The sequence below is a fragment of the Strongylocentrotus purpuratus genome, unplaced genomic scaffold (genome assembly GCF_000002235.5).
Source record: "Strongylocentrotus purpuratus isolate Spur 01 unplaced genomic scaffold, Spur_5.0 spur5_scaffold_6, whole genome shotgun sequence".
Lineage (NCBI taxonomy): Eukaryota > Metazoa > Echinodermata > Echinoidea > Camarodonta > Strongylocentrotidae > Strongylocentrotus > Strongylocentrotus purpuratus.
The window spans coordinates 61,814,433-61,836,303 of record NW_022145612.1 but is presented as its reverse complement, the minus strand read 5'-3'; the positions used below and the strand labels follow the sequence as shown (position 1 = coordinate 61,836,303).

At 37.9% G+C, this 21,871-nt stretch overlaps 1 protein-coding gene across 2 annotated transcripts in view; it reads left to right on the top strand.

Annotated features, from left to right (window-relative positions):
• Positions 1–19,344: 19,344 nt before the first annotated feature.
• LOC580653 (sorting nexin-4) overlaps positions 19,345–21,871 on the top strand; it is a 29,177-nt gene continuing 26,650 nt past the window's right edge. Inside the window, exon 1 of one of the 2 annotated variants that reach the window (XM_031000388.1) lies at positions 19,345–19,636. In XM_031000388.1, the coding sequence (XP_030856248.1) occupies positions 19,520–19,636 (117 nt within the window). In that variant the 5' untranslated portion in view covers positions 19,345–19,519. The remainder of the gene's footprint in view (positions 19,637–21,871) is intronic. The other variant, XM_031000390.1, reaches the window with a different exon arrangement.

Genomic DNA, 21,871 nt, shown 5'->3' with positions numbered 1-21,871 from the left:
TTTTGCTAGGATATGGCGCCAAAACAGGGCGGTGGTGGAGGTGTTGTTGTTGGTGGTGGTGGTATTGGGGGGGGGGGGGGGGGGTAGAAGCTTTCTCTCAGAAAAATGTAACTTCTTTTAAATCATCTCGAGAATTTTTATTCATGGACATGTGAGTTATGGTTCACTCTACATGTCCTGACTTCCAATTTACCGCCATTCAAAATCAAGAATTGGGGGGGGGGGGGGTACGGGGTGGTAAACGTTTAAGAACATGCAAGTGAACTTGAGCACTGCATTCCCATAGAAATTCGATTCCTTAACCCTACTGTTATTCCTCGAAACAAGATATTTGTCTTGCTCTTGACGGGATGATCCTATAAATCACACACACTGCTCTTACATGTCCATAAAGTATATTTTCATTCGGTGTACAACCTTAACAAAACCCGTCTTGTTCTTCGCCCCTTATTTATGTATAACATTTGGATCGAGAGGACTGGATTGACTTGGCCATGCAAACACCGCTGTCCGCGCTGACCTCGCGGTTTTTATCAACGACTGACATCAGATATGAATTGCCAATTTCGCTTCTGTATATCTCATATTCTCGGAAGCCCCATCTTCCTAAATTACTGATGTCCAACGAGATAAGACGAAAATGACTTCTGGATATAAGTTTTGCAGTAGTTGATATTACCGCTTCCAAACGCATGACCAACGAAGACTATACACGTATTTAAGAATTCAAATAGAATGGAATGGATGTTTGAGATCAGCGGAGAATTCGTAATTGGAATGGTGGATAATTTTGTCAGAGGATTAGAATTTCATTACCTTTGTTTCAATCATAGAATCGCAAGAATATTTGCAATATGTACAACGTGTGCAGAGTTCGTTGATCCCGATAAAAAGGGTTCATTTCATTGAATTGAATTTTATTTTGAATTGTTTCAATTTAATCAACTTCATTTTATTTTATCCCATTTTATTTCATTCTTCTATGATTTTTGAATGAATATAATAGGCTACTAATTTTACATTTCTTTATTTCTATTATAGGGGAGCAGGCGCGTACGCAAGATTTTTTCAAGGGGGGGGGGGGGGTTTAACATTTATAAATCGGGCCGAAAATTTCGCAACGACTCAGCCAGCCGCTGAATAAGCGGGGGGGGGGGGGGGGGGGGGGGGGGGGGGGGGTAAGAGGACACTTTTTTTTTTTTGGTCTCGAAATTTGAAAATTTGACATTTCGCTCCACTGGGGGGGGGGGGGGTAAGGTCACCTTTTTAGGTCAGATATGGGATTCATTTTTTTAATTTTTTTTTTAATAATTAAAAAAAAAAAAAAAAAGAATCCAAAGGGGGGGGGGGGTTTAGGGGGGGGGGTTACACACATAAAAATACCAAAGGGGGGGGGGGGTTAACCCCCCAAACACCCCCCCCCCCTGTGTACGCGCCTGTAGGGGAGCATCCTGATGATGCAGATTCATCTTTGAAATATCACACCTTCATCCGGGGCACGTTATTTTTTTCTGCGGCACAGATCGGTGCTTTTTAAAAAAAAGAGGTCTTGATTTAACCCTAACCCTAACCCTAACCTGACCCTAAAATTTCCCATAGGCTCAACACGCACTTAACCCCAATCTGTGCCGCCGAAAAAAATAACGCATCCGGGGCAGATGACCATGTTGCACACCTTTTGTGGATTCGACACATGCTTCAATGAATTGTCCAAGTTTTACAGCCATAAATTTGAATATGTTAGTACACCGGTCTATTGGTGGGGTGAGCCCGCGCACGCACTCAAAGGTAAAATATTTGAAACGACCAGAATCTGGTCTTGCACGGAGCTAGATATTGACAGAGGCACATCTCTTTCAAGGGAAAACTGATATTACATAAAGATACCTCGAAGACTATCTCCCTGTCCTTCCCAAGTATATACATGTGGCATCCGTCCAGGAAAAGGGATATCGCTTGGGTAGAATTAAGACAAAAACAGGATATTTGCTTTCAGGAAGCAGAGGGTATAACAGACCTACTATAAACTATATAAAATAAAACGCGAAATATAAATAACCCGCGATAGAGTCGATTAAATTTCACAATTTCAAAATCATTTAATATTACTTTCAATAACCAACCGTCATTTTAACTGGAATAGATGGTTCATAATGATTTTGAACATGTTGAATAAAGGCGTTTACAAGGCGGTTATTAGCGAAAGGGTCAATTCTATCACTACAGAACAAGTGAGTGAGCACTAAAGATAAAATCTTTTTTTTTACAATTTTTTTTTTACTCAGCATCCCCCTTGTGCTAATCATCTTTTTCTTTTCTTGGGGGGGGGGGGGGGCTAGGGGAGGGGCCCGGTCCCCCTGGATCCGCCACTGAACGTGGATACTTGTTCATCAATATGGACAGATAATTGAATGCACACTTATACACCAATCCATGATAAGGTCTATCATTTTATAGTTTGACATTATTTTTGAAGGCCGCTGCATTTTTGCTAAATGTCCTGTCATGATGGAAGAGCAATAATCATCTAAATGACATTTTGTTCAACATTCCGGGGAACTATAACAATCATTCTTATGACATTGTAATTGACATTCTGTGAAATAACAACCACCTTTTCCTCCACATTTCCGCACAATACTGTGCAATTATTAAAAACAAACTGTCAAATTGTAGAAGAAAAAAAAAGACTCTGCTCAGAAAAGCCTTTCAATATACATTTGCAAGTGTTATACGTCGATGTTTCGATTTGTTATGTTCGGCAAAACAATTGAATCATTCTAGGTTTCTCAATCAAACGGTGAAAAAATTAATTTAGTTGATGTGCAATTAACACTTATTACAATACAAAAATAATACCCCAAAGCCTGGATTATCAACCAACTCATTGCCCTTGGAATGTTTTGGTTGTGCTATATAGGCTACACCTAAAATATCATCCATTGTTTGAAATGCCTCTTCCTAATAAAAAAAACAACAACAACATTTTAACGATGTGGGTGCCATGATAGTAAACCATTCAATTTACAATCCATATCAGCACTAGGGCTCCTCATGGATCTGTGGCAAAAGAAAAACGGTGATAATTTACGTCCGTTTGGAGCCACAGCAGCCTCGACGCATATACTTTGATACATATTTAACACCACTGTTTGTTTGTTTTGTTTGTTTTACCTGGCTGCTAAGAAATCATTTTAATGCTTGTAAGTACTCAAGCAGGAAATCGACGGCTGTAAGTCCTCTCTGAGGGACTTGATATTGAGATTGAGCGCTTTGAATTGGCTTCGAACCCGGGACTTCGCGGTTATGAGACCTCTGCTCTACCACTGAGCCATCGCGCCTCTTTGTGGCTCCGAACAGATCATCCTCATCAACCCATCCCCTCGACATTTCTTTGAAACATCACTCTTTTAAACACTATTATGGAACTATCTTTCCAGGCAGCAGTCTATACGCATTAGGTCATTGCACTTCACAAGCGAGTGAGAGGTGGTACAGTATATCAGGTTCCGAATAACAGGAAATATCATTGGATTAGAATACACATCAAATTGATCATACATCTGCAAAGCTAAGCATAGTTGGTAATCCCAATAGTTTTGTGAAAACTTGCACACTTATACAAAAAGCAGTTCATATTGGTATGTGGTGATCCGACTTTCTTCGGCGACAAAATTATCGTTCGGGAGTTTTATTTCGTCAAAATATGGGATTAGGGGTAGGATTGTACATGGGATTAGGGGTAGGATCGTATATGGGATTAGGGGTAGGATCGTATATGGGATTAGGGGTAGGATCGTACATGGGATTAGGGGTAGGATCGTACTTGGGATTAGGGGTAGGATCGTACATGGGATTAGGGGTAGGATCGTTCATGGGATTAGGGGTAGGATCGTACATGGGATTAGGGGTAGGATCGTACATGGGATTTAGGTTCGGCTTATGGTTAGAGTTAGTAAAGTGTTGGGTCCGGTACTGGAGATAGAAATTCTGTTAATGTATATATATGGAATTGACCATGGAGCATGACATTGTGTCGTTTAACCGTATTTTCAGTTAACGTGGTTTACAACTTTAAAGGCAAAACATGACATGAAAATCTGTAATCAAATGGAATGCAAGTCAACTCGTAGTACTAATAAACGGTGTTCAAAAATTTCATATATCAGTAGTCGAATTATCATTAAGAGTACACGATGCAAAGGTGGTTTATTTAAAAGTTTTCTAATAAATTAGAATGAGCGTGTCATTATGTCACCAGCCCACGATTTTTTTTCTTCACGAAACGTATTTTAACATAATTTATTCAGGAAATGACTTGTGGAATGTTAGGCCTTTTCATAATGGGGGTTTAGTGGAGAATGAAACGACACAATAACGTAGGGTAGAGAAGCCGGTGTATGCCTCCTGTTTATATAGTACATAAAACAGTCAAAGATTGGTTTTGAAACACGTAGGAATGCAAGGCACATGACTTGTAAGCCTACCCCCCCCCTCTCTCTCCTCTCTCACACCCTCCCTCCCCCTCTACCTCGTTCTCTCTCTCTCTCTATCTCTCTCTCTCTTTCTCTCTCTTCTCTCTCTCTCTCCCTCTCTTTTTCTTTCTCCTCTTCTTTCTCAATATGATTCACTTTTTGAAATAGGGGATGTAACTTTCATTATGATTATTATTATAATCATATTCATCATCTGGCAGTGCTCTAATTTGTTTGAAGTAATTAAAAACGCCCATTCACCTGCCCCTCACCGTTGAACACTCCCTGCCTGCCTGGCATGTTTACCTCACGGTTATCTTGACATCACAAAATATATGAGACTTGAGCCCAAATCGGTGCATCGGTATCGTAAATCATGATCGAGATATATATTACCACCACGGTGACATTGCAACATGAGTCATCGGGGGTTATATCCGAGCTTACCCACAAAGACGGCCAAAAGCGAAAGTGGAAGGTCGTGTGTTGTGCACTGAATGTTTAATAGAGGGAAATGTAGAGTATTGGCAATTGAAGATAAGGATAGTTTATAATTCATGAACTTGAATGCCTGCAGGTATGTGGTGAGACTAGGAACAGGTATAAGCAAGACGATAATATTATTATGATCGACAGATAATAATTAACTAAGAATCTGGAGATGGGGATCGGCTTGAATGTACTTGAAGCGGACTTGAAGAGGGTTGAGGAGGATTATTTGTGTGTGTGTGTGTGTGGGGGGGGGGGGGGTTCATGCTTTTGACGATAATGTACAGTATGTAAACATACATACATACATACATGCTGTAAAGTGTGTGGTTGTGCGTGTGTGTGTTTGGGAGGGGGGGGGTGTCAATCACATAGATCAGAAGCATAAATATGATTAGGCAGTATATCAAGGGATGGGGAAAGGGGGGGGGGGGGGAGAGGGGGCACCGTCCCCAATCATGATCCTATTAGGATATAGTTTACGTATACGCATATACAAACGATTTATTTCTATTTAGATCAAGCTTCCTTCCTTCCTTGTAGTGTGAAAGATAAAGTATTTTCCTTACCATTACATGAATTTTGAATTGAATAATTGAGGTTTGCCATGAATAGCCTTGAACTTATAACGCTTGACATATGGTTTGTGGTAATATGTTAAATAGGCCTAACTCCTACCAGTGACAGAATTTAACAGAATAGTGCCTTGTTCTAGTAGTTCGTTTACCAATAACCAAGGAATTTTGCGGTTTATTTGTTTGTTTTCACACAGAGACTAACTGCACGTACTAGTGAAGGAGTGTCGGTCAAACTTTCGGCCACAATTTCAGGCAATTTAGTTAATTCATGACATATCATTTAAAATAATTAGAAATAAATCAGAGATCACACCGAATCAATGATTGACATAAACAAATATGTTTTAGAATTATAACAAGTACTCGTATTTGATCGTCAAATCGCCAATACATAGACTTGGTTTGGCTATATCGCGTAATAGATTTGTCAGAAAGGACTAATGTCTAACACTCAATGTTTTGTGTTTAATATTAAGGGGAAAATACTACTTTCTTATGTTTAGGAGACAAAATGTCTTCACGATTGCATACAATGAATAATCTTGCGTTAAAGGTGCCCTGAAGATTAAAATACATTATGACTCTTAAAATGATGTCGTCTTTTTTTCTTCTTAGCTAAAAAAAACCCGTTTGGATGGAGTTAAGCCCTTCTTATGTTTCAATTTTTATACGCGATGTCTCCTTATTTATGAACACCATTTTTTTTTAAAGGTAAATGGCCCATTAACTTTATTGTATAAGGTTCAATGGTTCATACTCCATTATGCAGGTAAGTGTGCATAATAATGGCTGGACCAATCCTAAATATGCAAACATCTATAATGCCTTCATGTCAGAACCGGTATTAATTATTCTAGATACAGTTTTCAAATAAGTAATCATTCAATCTATTTTTGTTACTAGTTACACAAGATCATGTTCAATGTGACTTGATCGATGATTTATTATATCCGACATCTAAGAACATGCTTGTAGAGGAGCTTCCAATGGCATCTGCAGCTTTAAGTCCTGTCCAAGGGACTTGGTTCTAAGAACTAATGCCTTTAAACCATCGGATAGTAGTAGGCATACATCTACATGTACTTGGGTTCGAACCTTGTTACGAGACCAATGTTCTACCATGTCTGACTCTGTATACCACTGAGCCTCACTGGACGTAAAGACAAATATCATGTCAAGTATGTGGCTTCAACTGTTCGTAAAGCATAATAAAATACGAATCGTGTAAATGAAAATGATGACATCGATGAACAAAGTAGGATGACATTTAGTAGAGGGTATAAGTTGAGGTTATAAAACACCCCCATATTTTTATTGAAATCTTTAGCGTGCAAAATGTGTGTAAATCGACTTGCGGTTTCTTTTTACACGGAGCAACTATGGTATAGTCATACTGCATTCTTCCTCACAGTTTTGCCTATAATTCAAAGCTGACTCATTCTCTTGCGGTTTTTTGAAGAGATTTTCTACATTTCAAATATCAAACAATGGTCTAGCATATGTACAGACACGTACAATTCAACACCAATTCTGTTTTCAAGAACGTAATAAGTATTAAAAACTACATAAGCTACTTTGATTCCTTAAAAATTATGTGACTCATATCTTACAAAAGATGTTTACATGAAAACTTTTTAAAAATCTAACGAGTTACGCATTACAATATTGACACGTATAAACCAGGCAAGTTATTCTATTCTGATAAATTTCGCTGAATGATGATATATTTTGATTTGATCTGATCTGAGTCTATTGATTCTCAATAAAAAACAGTATTATAATATTATTGTACCCAAACATCATTATAAAGCACATTAAAGCTACGCTTAGCCGATTTACAAACGAGGAAATCCTTATTTTGTTTAGAAATTCTGAGCCATCTAATCCAGGATGTTTTTGCTTCTTGGCAAGCAATTAAGCACCCACTCATGTATTAACTAAATGTAATATTATTGAAGTATCTAGGTAATGAAGTTAAAGTACATGTAGTGCTAAGTCATTGTAAGTGAAAAGAGTTTTTGGTAAATTCTAAACCACTACGGCCGATAAATAAACAACATTTTCAACCAAGTTCTCGATATTTAAATTAGATAATCCATATACAAAGGCAAATAATTATTTTGTGCATCACATTCTACATTTTACTCAAAATGAAATAGAAAACCCCAGGCGTCTTAAACCGAAGAAGGATTATTTGAGATGATCGGGGTATGAAACGGAACATTATCGGGGGCTCGAATGTTGGTATTCCGTTTCGGAAATCTAAGCTTGAGTGCCAGACACTCTCGGGACAAAATATGTTTGTATGGAACAGAATCCGAGTTGAAATCCTACCAGTATAGTAGAACCCGCACTCAGTACCCGTCTGTATAGATGATATCATATTTCTCATGCATGGCAGAGTTATAGATAGAAGAGGTACTGGTCACAAATTCTGAAAAAACTGTCTAGAAGTTATTGGGGAATGATATCAATATGTAGCACTAATAAAAAAGAATGATAATTGTGTGTTGTGACATTTTGGAATCATCAAAATGATAACAAATATAATTGTCTCAATCATGCTGAATATCACACACACACAGAGGCAATGTACACTGATACCGGATATGATGGGACTACACACACAGTTATGTTCACTCAAACATTGATCTACATATTATTTAGACTATATATTGGGATCATGAGGGGATTTACAACATTTTCATGAGACATTTCAAGTAAGGGGCTCTTTATTTCCTTTCATAAGTATACTTTTGTCATCTATGGATCATAGCATTCGTTTTTGTTTAAGCGCTAAACATCATGCCAGTGATGCCACTGGCGAAGCCCAACTTAAGGTGCACATCCCATTTTGCCCTATGTCAGATATACATTTATAGGTACATTTTGGGGGCTTTTCACAAATATCGAACAAGTACGTAGCCCTCAAAATACACCGTGTGTATATTATCTCCATACTACGATAAAGATTAACGAATAAATAAAAAAGAGAAAGGGGTTGCGATCGGGCGCCAGCGAGAAAGAGGCCTAACATATTGTTTTGTATATAAGAGGGTGAAAAGTCACCATACCGGTTGAAAATGAAGAAGAAGAAGAAGAAGAAGAAGAAGAAGAAGAAGGAGAAGAAGAAGGAGAAGGAAAATTTTCCAAGATGGGTCGAAAAAAATCACATGAAGCTAGCAGTTAAACATGAATAGGGTCAAGCGTTAACCGATAGTCTCTCTGGGACTCCATCCACTTTGCTCAGTTTACAAGCGGAAGAGATACGATCTATACCCTCCTTACATTCTCATGCACCATGTACAACTCCAGTCAGACAGAAGCTACAAAAAAGATTTCGTCTGACTTTTACGAAAACTCGAAGATACTGGTTAACATTCCCCTTTTCTGAATTTTTTGTTGTTGAACGGTTTCATTGCAATGATTCATACCAGAGACAGATTTTTTTTTTTTTTGTCACGGATTCGAGGTGACTAGTGTAAGTATAACTAGTCTGTCATAAAAATAATTGGCAAACAGTCATTTATAAGCCTAGGAATTTGCCTCATCAACAAGAACTACATATTAGGATTTTGATGCGAAATATGATTCATGCAGAGAGAAAATAAGATACCTAATTATAGACTCCAACTAAAGTTTGTTTTTCTTTCTTTTATAGTGCTGAACGTGAATTTCATTATCTTTTCTTGATATCACAGCCCACGATTTGTAATTTAGGGGAGTAATCGAGTCGTGGAGATTTTAGCGTATTTTAAAGTTTATTTGCATCACAACCCGTCAGACAGAATGATGTTATAGCACCAAGGAATTCGTCTGACTTTTACGAAAAGTCTCAAAAGAACATAGCTCTTGATTTTTCTGACAGCAAAAATGGAACGGTTTCACTTCAAATGCCCTAAACCACGGATAACTCCTCGCTCATAACAGAGAGTGCATGTTTTGTCACGAATTCTATACGTAATTGCTAGTGTATTGTTTAGATGTGTCATAACCCTAAATGGCAAAGAGTAATTTGTAGGCTAATTACTTTGCCAAACCAACATGAGACACATTCATTGGATTGTGATACGCAAAGAAAAAAAAAAAGTGATTAGGCCAAGACCCAAATCAAAGTAAATAGTTTTTGTTATCATGTAAAATTATCTCCAAGTGATGTCCCTCTTTAATTTTGTTTTCTTCATATCACACCGCTGAGGGATTGCCATCTTATATCAATAATCGAATCTTCAAAAGTTTAGGGCATTTCATAGTGTACTTGATCCCTTTTCCATGGATTTGTAGAATATTCTTTTAATTTAAAGCTCACATCCAATTTTTCTCCGAATTGAGCATCACCAATAATTACCAGTCTCCGGATCTACTTTCAAGCGGAAAGATCGAACAGGTTGCATCAGTTGGCCGATCGCCATTTTGAATATTGCCAATTGGAGCAATACCAAGGAGCAATACCCCGAGCAATACCAACACATGATAAACTATAGTGATTGGATTTACACCCGTCATCTGTTGAAACACATGGACGATTCGATCAAGTCCATTGATGATTGTTTAGGAGACCAGAAACGTTTGTTTAGAATTATTAATAAGTTGTTAGACAAGAAGAAGGATCCATTATATCCCAACACTGATAATGATCATAATCTTGCTAATCGTTTTTGTGATTATTTTGTAGATAAGATAAAAAGTATTCGAGAAGAGTTAACTGATTTAAGTTCTTACAGAAATACTGACACCCTTTTAGAAATTGTTCCTGTCCCTTCTACTGGCATGTCAGAATTCACTCTCGCAACATGTACTGAAATTAGAAAAATCATCATGAATTCCCCTGTGTCTTCTTGTGATTTAGATCCGATACCAACTTGTCTAATTAAAGAATTTGTCAATGACTTTGTTCCTTATATCACTCAGATAGTTAATAAATCTCTAAAGTGTGGATTCTTTCCCCATTGTTTACAACATGCCCTCATAAAACCCCTTCTGAAAAAACCCTCTCTTAACAGACAAGATTTGAAAAACTACAGACCAATCGCTAATCTAAAATACTTAGGCAAGCTAATAGAAAGAGTTGTTTCCGGTAGACTACAGTCTCACTTAAAGAATACGAGTTTGCAAAATCCTTTCCAGTCAGCATACAGGGAGATGCATAGCGTGGAAAGTGCACTGTTACGGGTAAACAATGATGTATTAATTGGTATGGATAATGGAAATGTCTCTGGTTTAGTACTGCTTGATCTCAGCAGTGCTTTTGATACCGTTGATCATTGCATTTTGCTAAAGAGATTAAAGGAAATAGGTCTCAATGGTATAGTATTAAAGTGGTTTATGTCATATCTTTCTAGTAGATCACAAGAAGTTTGTATCCGTGATGCTACCTCTGCTTCAGTTAGTTTAGATTTTTCAGTTCCCCAAGGATCTGTTCTCGGTCCGCAATTGTTCAATGTTTATACTCTGCCCATACAGCATATTGTTCAAAAACACAGTATCAATTATCATATGTATGCAGATGACTTACAGCTTTATTTTATTTGCAAACCTGTCCAGATAGAAATAGATGAAAATGTGAAGAAAATTGAAAACTGTATAGTTGATGTAAGGAACTGGATGATTGAGAGTCGCTTAAAACTAAATGATGCAAAAACAGAATTCATTTTGCTTGGCAACAGTAGACAGCTCAGTAAAATTAAGGTTTCTCATGTTCAAGTTGGTTCTGCCCCTGTATCTCCTGTACATAAAGCTAGGAATCTTGGTGTAATATTTGATTCTGCCATGTCACTCGAAACCCATATTTCAAATTGTGTTAAACTGGCCAATTGTAATCTACGTAATATCCGTGCAATTAGGCAATATCTCTCACCTCAATCCACCCAACAGTTAGTACATGCTTTTGTTACTTCGCACCTTGATAATTGCAATTCATTACTCTTTCGACTACCCGCCAACCAAATTAACCGATTGCAAAAAGTTCAGAATGCTGCTGCTCGCCTTGTAACTAACACCAGAATATCATCACATATCACTCCTATCTTGAAATCTCTGCACTGGCTCCCTGTTCAACAGCGTGTGATATATAAAATTCTACTCTTAACCTATCGTGCACTAAATGATCTAGCTCCAGAATATATTTCATCCCTTCTATCACCCCACTCTGCAGGTCGTTCTGGTTTACGTTCATCACATAATATTAGACTTAAAGAAATACGTACCAAAAGAAATTGGGGGGATAGAGCATTTGCATCAGCAGCTCCTTCTTTGTGGAATAAGTTACCTTTCTCTATTCAGACGGCCAACACTCTCTCTACTTTCAAAACTGGGCTTAAAACTCACCTGATGCTCAATGCATATTGTTAAATTTCAATGTTCTTTTTATACAATGCATGCAAAACAAACAATCGCACTGTGCCACATTGTATGTACCTTGGCACGATGAAGTTGTATGATCTAATGCAAGTTAACATTTAATATTTCTTTAATCTTAAGTATGTTAAATATTAATTTAAATTATTTGTATGCGCCTTGAGCATCTCTAGAGATGGATATGTTGCGCTTTATAAATATTGTTATTATTATTATTATTATTAAGTCATGTGGTATTGGAACTAATGAAACACAAAATAGTTATGACAGTTCTGGTGCCGCAACAGTTTGGGCTTCAACGCAGGAGAGATGAAGATGTTGCGGGGGGGGGGGAGGGGTTACCCCCTGTGTCTAATTGTGTGTGTCCGTGCCAAACTACACGATCATTTGCCAAAGGATATTCAAATACGAACACTACAAAATAAAACAACCTACAAATGATACAATAGCAGTACTTGCTGAGGACGCAAATTGAAATTTTCTTATACAACACCAATAAAAGGTGAATGTTACACCTTGTAGTCACACATCTTTTAAAGTGCATAATGCATCTTAAATGTATAATGGTGCAAAGCGTAACAAACGGAATATCTTTAAAAGTTTCGTATATCTCGTTTGAGGGATGTTGCTATATACTTTTCCTCAATAGGGTCTACACTTCCGTAAATCATCTTGTTCAGTAAAGTGAAAAGACCGTCAGAAGAAAAAGTAAAAAAAAAAAAAAAACATCCGATAACCTGCAGCTGCAATTAAGACAATTAGGATGTTATCATCAGCAACATAAACCAAGTTTTACGACCATAACCCATCCTTAATATGTTACTGTTAGTATGAAAATTATATTATGTTAAAAAAAGCCGCTCTCCTTAATCTCAGCCCATCACTTCAACTAGACACATTAGCCTACTTCTAAAACCGAGGTTTATGGCGTGTGGAAGACCTCTTACAATTACACAGCAAAGAGTGCTCCATTATTCTATGAAATCTTGAGAATCTTACATTGCAGCAGATAACTCGCATGGTTGACGCAGCTACCAATATTCAATCTGGTTCACAATTCAAAGAAATGTCGTAGAGACGAGTATGATTTATTGTTCCACTCCATTGATGGACACTTAGGTGTATTTTTAAGAAGAAGGATACGTAATTTCCCATATTGTATATAAGTACCAACAGCAGCTACTAGAGAGACAAGAACCAAATAAACAAACCATGTTATACAAAGCGACATAATTATAGGAGAACCTTTAGGAGGAATCTAGTAATATGAAGAAAATTTAGTGAGCACTTCTAACTTTATTCTCTGTAAATAGGATATGAGAAGAATATTTCATATTTTAGTAAATGATAACTTATCTTCCAGTTCAATGACTTTGACCGCTCTTTGGAAAGATACGAATTCTTTTGTGTTACTTTGGACATAACAGTTACTAATGAAAGATCTTGAACAATGCCTAAATTGAGGTATTAAATCACTTCTGATAATGTTATAATGCAATGTACTCACCAACCATCAGGAGCATCAAATTGATCTTGATATCCATCTTGAATAGTCCTTAAAATCCGAAGGATCCTGCTACATAAATCACGGAAAGCTGGAAGGAAGACACTTAAAAATTAACACCCAAATTAGCACTGAATTAACACCCCAAGCATGTTCCTGGTATTGCGAAACCACGCATGAGCGCAATTGTGGATCTAAACTCCGTCCCTTTCTAAATACGTCTAAGGATCACTTTTCGTTCCACTTTGCTGAATAATCTGATGATACTCCTCTTATTTCTCGGGTTCAAGTTCTTCCCAAAACCCAGAGAAGACGTAAGTGATGTATGAGATCGGCTTGTTGTCTCGAAGAATCCGGACTCTCACGACCATGAAGAACTCCGCCTCCCCTTGGGCATAAGCTGGCGAAACCAATTTGTCTTACAATCGGCGATGCAGTAATTCTAGATGTGCCAGTTTTTGACAAAAATTGTTTAAACGAACACGAACAATTATTTGTGGTAGATAGTATACTCGTCAAGCCAATGACATAACTAGAAGAGTGTCTTGTAGATGCTGACTAATCATGACGATCGGATCTCTCTAAGCACTCGATTAGGTTTTATGATATAACTTAGATGAAAGTAGAATACAGGTGTATTAAAACAATACGATGTTTGGAAAGATGAAAATAAATCAGAGTAAAAGCTATTCAACTCTTTCAACATACACGACAAAGAGTTATGAGACAACGTTGGTGGGATAAATGAATGTCAAAATGTCCAGATCCTACGAAGCAGGTAAAATATACTCAGAATAAAACAAAGTATTCACTGCGATTAACAAACGAGGTCACCGTATAAGCTCTACAAACTTCCCCGGTGGATCATAACAATACACGTACCTATCGTACGCGTGTCAAACATTTTCTGAAGTCCACGAGAGAAAAAAATAGAGGGAGTTGGAATTCAAGTTCAGCGAGTTCTTCGAAAAAATATGTCAAATAGACTTTGTGTCGGCTAAGAGTGTGACAGGTTGAAGTTTTTTGGTCATAGACGAGTCGACTAGTTGGAGAGGGATATCAGTGTACCCGCTAGTGGATAATATCATAGCTCTTGATAAATGGTGACATTACACGGTCTTATTGGCCTAAGATGTTCTCTTCTATAGCAAGTTATACATTCAACAAACTGGAAAGAGGGCAATTTTTTTGTAATAAACTTGATCCTGTCTCGAGCAAACTTGTGTGTCCCTCCTCCCGTAATGAACACTTCCTATTCTGTCAGAGGTTACAATATTGTACAGGACTGGCATGGGTTGTCTGACATCATTTCCGTACAATAGTCTCTAACCTGATTGCAAGAAATGATTCATCATGTACGAAAGCGAAGCAAAGCTTTCACCAGGGTTTCTCCAATTTTGAGTTCATGATTTTTATTTTTTATGAGAGAGAAAATGGTGAAAGTATGACTGTTGGGAGTTAAAGCACCCGATCTCTCTCTGCACCTTTGCACCGTCTATAATGTTGTCTACTGGTTGGCAGAAGTTTCTTTTGTACATTGTAATAATAATAATAATAATAACACTCAGTTCTTTTATAGCGTATAACACATTACAGGATAACATGTCCCTATATGCGCTTTAAAGAGAAAGGAAAGAATTACGAGAAAAAGTCATACAAATTAGAAAATCCACTTAGAAGCAAAAAAGTACATTGTGGTGTTGGACGCTGAGTTCATGGGTACACCAACCGCGTTTATTTTCTTTTGACTTGTTAAAAAGGGAGATAAATTTCAAAGTTATTATTGGAGAAACGTTTATTTTCTATAGCTGAGATATAAGTCTAGAACAACAGAAAAGGAAAAATGATGATATCTCATGGGGTGTCTTTGGGGTTGGAATTTATTTGTTTTAAAAAAAAACGGAGCACAACAGGGTCGCCACTTTGGTTCCAAGGGCATGAAGGGAGACGTGGTAAGAAGAAGAAGAAGTAGTAGATGTAGAAGATGATGGTCCAGAAGAAAGAGGGTGAACATAAGGAGGGGCATATACCGACCCCCTTTATAACACAACCAGTCACGCATCATAGGTCTACAGCTCTCGTGCCCCCTTTTAAATTTTAGACCAAAAAAGACACCTGAAATTTGTGAAAATCCTTGTTATTCATGGTCAGTTTTTTTTTCTCTCTCTCTTTTTCTTCCAGTCTCTTAAATGCCCCTGCCCCCCTCTGTACAGTGTCCCATACAAGCCCCTAAGTAAAGAGTCTTAAGACCTGGAATAGGATATTGGCATGTTTTGACGATGATCTGGTGAAGCAGGGCGATAATACTTTCACTGATTGCAATCATCCTCCCCCAAGATTCTGTGTCAGTAACAAAGTGCACCATCATTGCTTTCTGACAATACAACCTCATAATGACATCATTTGAAAAAGAAAGCATTTTTCGTTAACTTGAACCGTTTCACCGGCTGATCAAAATAAGCTGATTATTTCTACTGACTGCTGTTGTATATAGAGTGGTGAAGTGTGACGTCATCAAAAATCTATTTTTAGAATTTCTCAATTTTTTCTTCATTTTCCGAAAGAGCATACAAAATAATGTCCGAATGTCGAAAACCAATTGAATATATTAAGTAAATTCTAAAAATAGATTTGTATGATGTCACAGCTTCGGTATAGGGCTACGATCTACTCTCCTGCCAAACAACTTAAAGGTACTATGTCCCATTTGCAGGCCAAAAAAATGAATAAGTAAAATTCCAACTGCATTTGAAAGATAATACTAATTTAGAACTTCCCTAAAAAAGGTGGGGCTTGAAAATGTCTTCAAATGGGAAAATAACGACTATTAGTTGTCAAATCGACTTTAGTGCTATAAAGCCCAAAATTAATAGTCTTGATTTTCAGACAACTATTGTACCGAATGGTCATATGTTTTATGCTGCGCAAAGATTCAATCAGTTTAATCTTGGCCATCACAAGAAGTGGGTTATTGATGGAGACAAAGAAAGGGAAAAAAAGCCAGTCAGTCACTCAATAGTGTCTGACAGTGAAGTCTAGCAAGTAAACGGGTTTCCTTGCATAATTTGAATATGAGGACACTGCTAACGTTTAAATTTCACAGATAGGACATACATGACATACTCATAATTCCTGCAAAGTTCTACAGAATTTGAGGTTGGCTGCAAAAGGGACATAGTACCTTTAAACATTAATGTTAAAACTTTAGCACAAATCTTTATCAAAATATCAGTACAAACGTTGAAATTCAAAAGGTAATTAAAACAAAATCTTTTATGATAAGAGATTCACAAATCACAAATAACCATGCCGAGTTTTAAAGGATTTAAAATGAGTGAGATAGCACCGGTAATAAAGATTGATGTGAAATATGCAAAAGAGAGAGAGAGAGAGAGAGGGGGGGAGAAGGAAGAGGGGAGGGAGGGGAGAGGAAGGGGAGGGGAGGGGAGATGGAGGGGAGGGGAGAGGGAGGGGAGAGGGAGGGAAGGGAAGGGGGAGAGTGAGGGGAGGAGAAAGGGAGGGGAGGGGCGAGGGAGGGGAGGGGAGAGGGAGGGGAGGGGGGGGGGGGGGGGGGGGGGAGAGGGAGCAAAACCAAATATCGGGAGTCTTGGGGGAGGTCATCCCTAAAAAGCGTAGCGACAGCGAAAGCGTGTATGCATGGGTACCCGATCGCGTTTGCGCCCAAATCCTAAATATTTGAACATTACGCATAATTTATCGTATTGGTTGAAAAGAAGTATTATCTTAATGTCCATTTCCCAGCTTCATTTTGAACCATCTGCAAGTTGTTTTCCTGTGACAGTACAGCCCCTGCCTATATTATAGGGATATCGAAAGTGCTTGTCCTCGCCGCAGGAGCCTAGAGCATCTACTAGAATTATACACCTTAACAAAAACCGGCCATTGTTGCTATGGCAGGAATGCTCTTTAAACCTCTTTGGTAATCATGCACAGTGTCGAAAATTTCGATACTGACATAGAGTGCTCAACTACTATCGCTTTTATAACATAAGAATGATCCCTTCACAATATTGGATTCGATTCCCAGTTATAGTCCTTTATCTTTTTCTATTTCTTTTTAGTCCCTAAAATTTACTTGGCCAGTTGTTTATGTAAAGGGGACCCCCCCCCAAAAAAAAAAAAAGAAGAAGAAAAGAACAAAAATGATATCAATCATATTTTTTCATTAAGTGAATCTCTTAATTATAATAAGAATATTAATATAAAAACACCTTATTTTTAAATCACCAAATCTTCGTCTTTTCATGAACAACCAACTTAAAATTGATAAAGCTATATAGCAGTTCGGCACAGTATATCTTGTGGATATGCGATCACCTCTTATAGTAAGTTGGAAGGTGTCGGATTAGAACCTCGGCTATTTGCTCTTTTTTTTTGGGGGGGGGGGAATACTTTTTTTCATTGCTTTTCGTTGTTGCTGTCATCTCTCAATAAAAGACTGACGTTCAACCCCTTTTTATCTTACTAAAAGTATGATTCTAATGCCATTGTTTTAACTAATCGATTGGCCGCCCCTGTACGTATTTTAGGATTATATTGGTAAAGTTTGTAACCTTAACCATTAGCACTTAACAATTCAATTGTGCATGTGATGACATAACCTTAAAGAGATGATTGGTAATACCCAGGGAGGTGATAGTAGGAAACGAGAGAGGAAAAGATTTGGTCGATCGGGTCAAGGTGTTAAAGAGACAGTCAGCAAATGAGACACACAGCTGATCATATTGATAATACCCAGTATTATGGGTCCATTTATAGTAATAGGCCTACTGTTCAGTCATGACTAATCAGAAACACATGCAGAAAAGGGGATGCTCTTTATTTTGAATAAAATTAAAACGAACTTGAGAGCGAAAGGAGAAACTTAGATGCTCATTGAAATGGGGAGGAGGGAGGTGGCGAGCAATAAAAGGATTATTAAGGGTAAGAAATAAATAAAAGAAAGATATTGAAATAAAGCAAGAAAACTCAAGGGACTGAAAAGCATTGTAGGAACGAGAGAGAAAGAATAAGAAAGAGAGAGAGAGAGAGAGAGAGAGAGAGAGAGAGAGAGAGAGAGAAAGAGAGAGAGAAAGAGAAAGAGATTCATGAAACAGAATGAGTAGAATCTATAGTTTGAAAAACAGACAAAGCATATAATTTAAGAAGGAGGCCAGTGGCGTATCCACAGTTATTCGGAGACACCTAAGAGTCGGGTATGGCGAAAATGTTGTGTTTTGGCTTATTGGCGATTAGTCAGTTATGACTATTGTCGCCAAAATACTTTACGTGACGTGTTATATCTCTCATTTTTGTATTATTATTATTTATTTTTTAAATTTCGTTTTATATTTATCTATCTTTTAAGATAGTATCAAAAAATAATATCGTAAGCAAAACATTCATGGGCTTTGTTAGTGTTTCTTAACAGTGCAGATTATTTGTTTTATCACATAGCCTACACACCATAAATAAATATGTATATAAGATAGAACCTACACAAGCCTATATATGCACTAATCTATATAAACTATCATGCGGGCTTGTCCAAAATAGAGGATTTTTTTAAAGAGTACTTTGTTAAGTATTCTGTTAAGTACAGCTTCCAAAAGATAGAAGAAGGGGGAAGAAAAGGGACAAATAATTGAGAAAAAAATAAAATGATAATGATAGCCTTGGACCCCTTCCCATTCCATTTCCATAATAAGTTACTTGCTTCTTCACGATTGACAAATTAGTTAGATCGGTGCCCCCTCCCCATTCCACATACCAGTGCCTCTTCATGAGCTAAACTAACGCGGAATACCCCACTACTAAAAACATGGAAGAAGCTAGGTGGTGGAAATTGATGAATGGGAGAGACACGGATTTCGATGAAGACTTTAGAGGGACGTAAACTTAGTAGAAGGAACACTGGAGAAACAATACTTAAAATTAAAACTAAGTTCATGTGTCCAGTTATTTTTATTCTTTGCAGATTTTATTATAGTGCATAACACTGCATATTTTCTCAATGCATTTCGAAACTTTGTGGGCGGTAACCTCAAAACAAAAACACAACAAACAACGATCGTGATCACTGCACTGCACTCCAAAAACGGCCACGCACAAGGAAAATGGCGTCCGCCAGGGATGAAACTTTTGAACCTTCTTATGATTCCGGACTTATTCCAGATATAAGTCATGCATCGAATTCTTCTACCTTACTGGAAATAATGAAGAACCATTCTAAGGTAAACATTTTATACTTTTAAGTACGTTTACAATAGAAATCTGCGTGAATATCTCTTTCCTTTATATATTGTAGTCCCACACGTTTCTTTTGTTGCGGTTTCATTCAGACTGAGAGAGGCACTCTTCAAATCTTTCCAATGCTTTGCCTACGGCAGTGGCAATGCAATGTCTGCAGCTAGCTACGCGGCGGCCGCGGAAATGTTGTCTCCCACACTCCTAAATTTTTTACTAAAATGCGTGACGTTCTTATTGTAAACGGTAGATCTAGAGGTGTTGTGGTCGAGTGGATACGACGCCGGAATGTCGATCACAAGGTCTGCGGTTCGAGTCCACAGCAGCACTACACTAGTCCTTTGGCAAGACATTAGCCACACTCAACCCAGGTGATCGGTACCTGGCAGGAATTAATTCCTTTTCTTCGGTATACTGTTGATGTTGATGATGTTGAGACTGTAATGGCAGCTGCAGCTGCAGCAAGGCTAAAGCCGAGGTAATAATAATGTTAAAAAGACTTTAAACAAGAAATAACAACAGATGAAATTATCAGGGCTGTCAACCCTCCTGCATTTGGAGGGAGTCTCACGCAACCACCCTCATTCTCCCCCCGCCGCCGCCCCAAAAGCTCGTAGCGGAAGACTCCCGCCACCACGCCTTCCTCTGGCTAACGATGTAGAATCTCCCGGTTTATGAAAAAACCTCTCGCCAAACCGTACCCTATACCAAAAAAAAAAAGGAAAAAAAGGTACTCTTACCCCCCCCCCCCCCCCCCCCCCCCCCCCCCCGCTTATACAATTCGATACACTTGTAGTGACGGGGCGGTTATTAGACAGCAGGGCCTACTATTTAACTACGGAATACTTCTTAGGATTAACTAGACAACTACGATACTGATAACTAATCAGAAGCTCAAGTAAGGGTAAATCCTACCATTGCTTGCAGCACTGTAGAATCTCGAAGACTCGACGGTGGAGCTCCACGAAGCTACGTAGACTCGAGATCAGGGGAACACAGCAGACGGCATGTAGCGCGGTTGCAGTTCCAGTTCCAATCTAACCTACCCAGTATGGGATATGGCCAGGAAAACTACCGCGGGTGTCGCCAAATGCGGGACTTGCGCGCATATACCCGCCAGAACCGTATTGGCTCAGGCTGAATCACTACATTATTCCCCACTTAATGAGTTTGAAGCCTACTTCTAACTAAAACTAAACTAAAACTAACTTAAAACTACTCCCGTACCGCAGTGCGGGGTCACGCCGTTCCCGGTGTGTGAATCACTACACACTGGTTCATCTGAGAAATAAAAAAAAATCCCTCCAAGCAGCCCGCCAAAGTTAAAAGCGCTGAATTATTTTTATTGCTATCTTTTTATGAATCTGTGGCTATTATGGGCTAGTTCATTTGTGGAAAATTTAGTTCTTCAATTCTTTAATTAATTTTTGATGTAATTAATGTGCAGCGTCCCGTACGTCAAGCAGCACATTAATTACATCAAAAAAAGATAGCGATATAAATAATTTCATCTGTTGTTATTTCTTGTTTAAAGTCTCTGAATGTCCTGTACGTCACAATCCAAATGGCTTGGACCTGCTCTACAATGGACCCCATGCCATACCCTATTTAGCTGAAGCGCTGAAGAATAAACATTTTTTTCACACACATTCTGCACATTAATTTACATAACTCGAGTCAAAACTAAGATTTTTTTTTTTTTTTTAAATGCTTAACTTCAAATATGATGCTCCTTGACTTGACCTTTATATGAAATAACAAGTTTTATGTGTTTGAACTTAATAATGAAGAAGTCTGATCTTACTCTTCTTCCCTGCATTTCAATTTTTGATAACCAGCTCAATCGACCGCGAAAAACTCAGTCTCAATGGTTTGGTTTGCGGCCACCAATGCAATACAGTATGGTATGCATTGAGTTTATTAAGAGTGTGCAGGGTGTGTGTGAAAAAAATTATAATCTTTAGCCCTAAATCCTGTCTGAGACTTAGGTCAATAATGTTTTTGGTTTGACCTCATGCATCATATCATAGCCAATGATTACTTAACGAGTGAATGTGTGCACATAATATGGCTTTGATAAGTTGTGGGTGAAGATTTGTTTACAATATATTATTAGTGAATTAGTCAATGTAATAGTGTCGTGATTGAATTCATTCAATTGACTCATAAATTTTAATGTGAGTAAACTATTGTTTGAGTTTCATTTGATATGAGACAAAAAT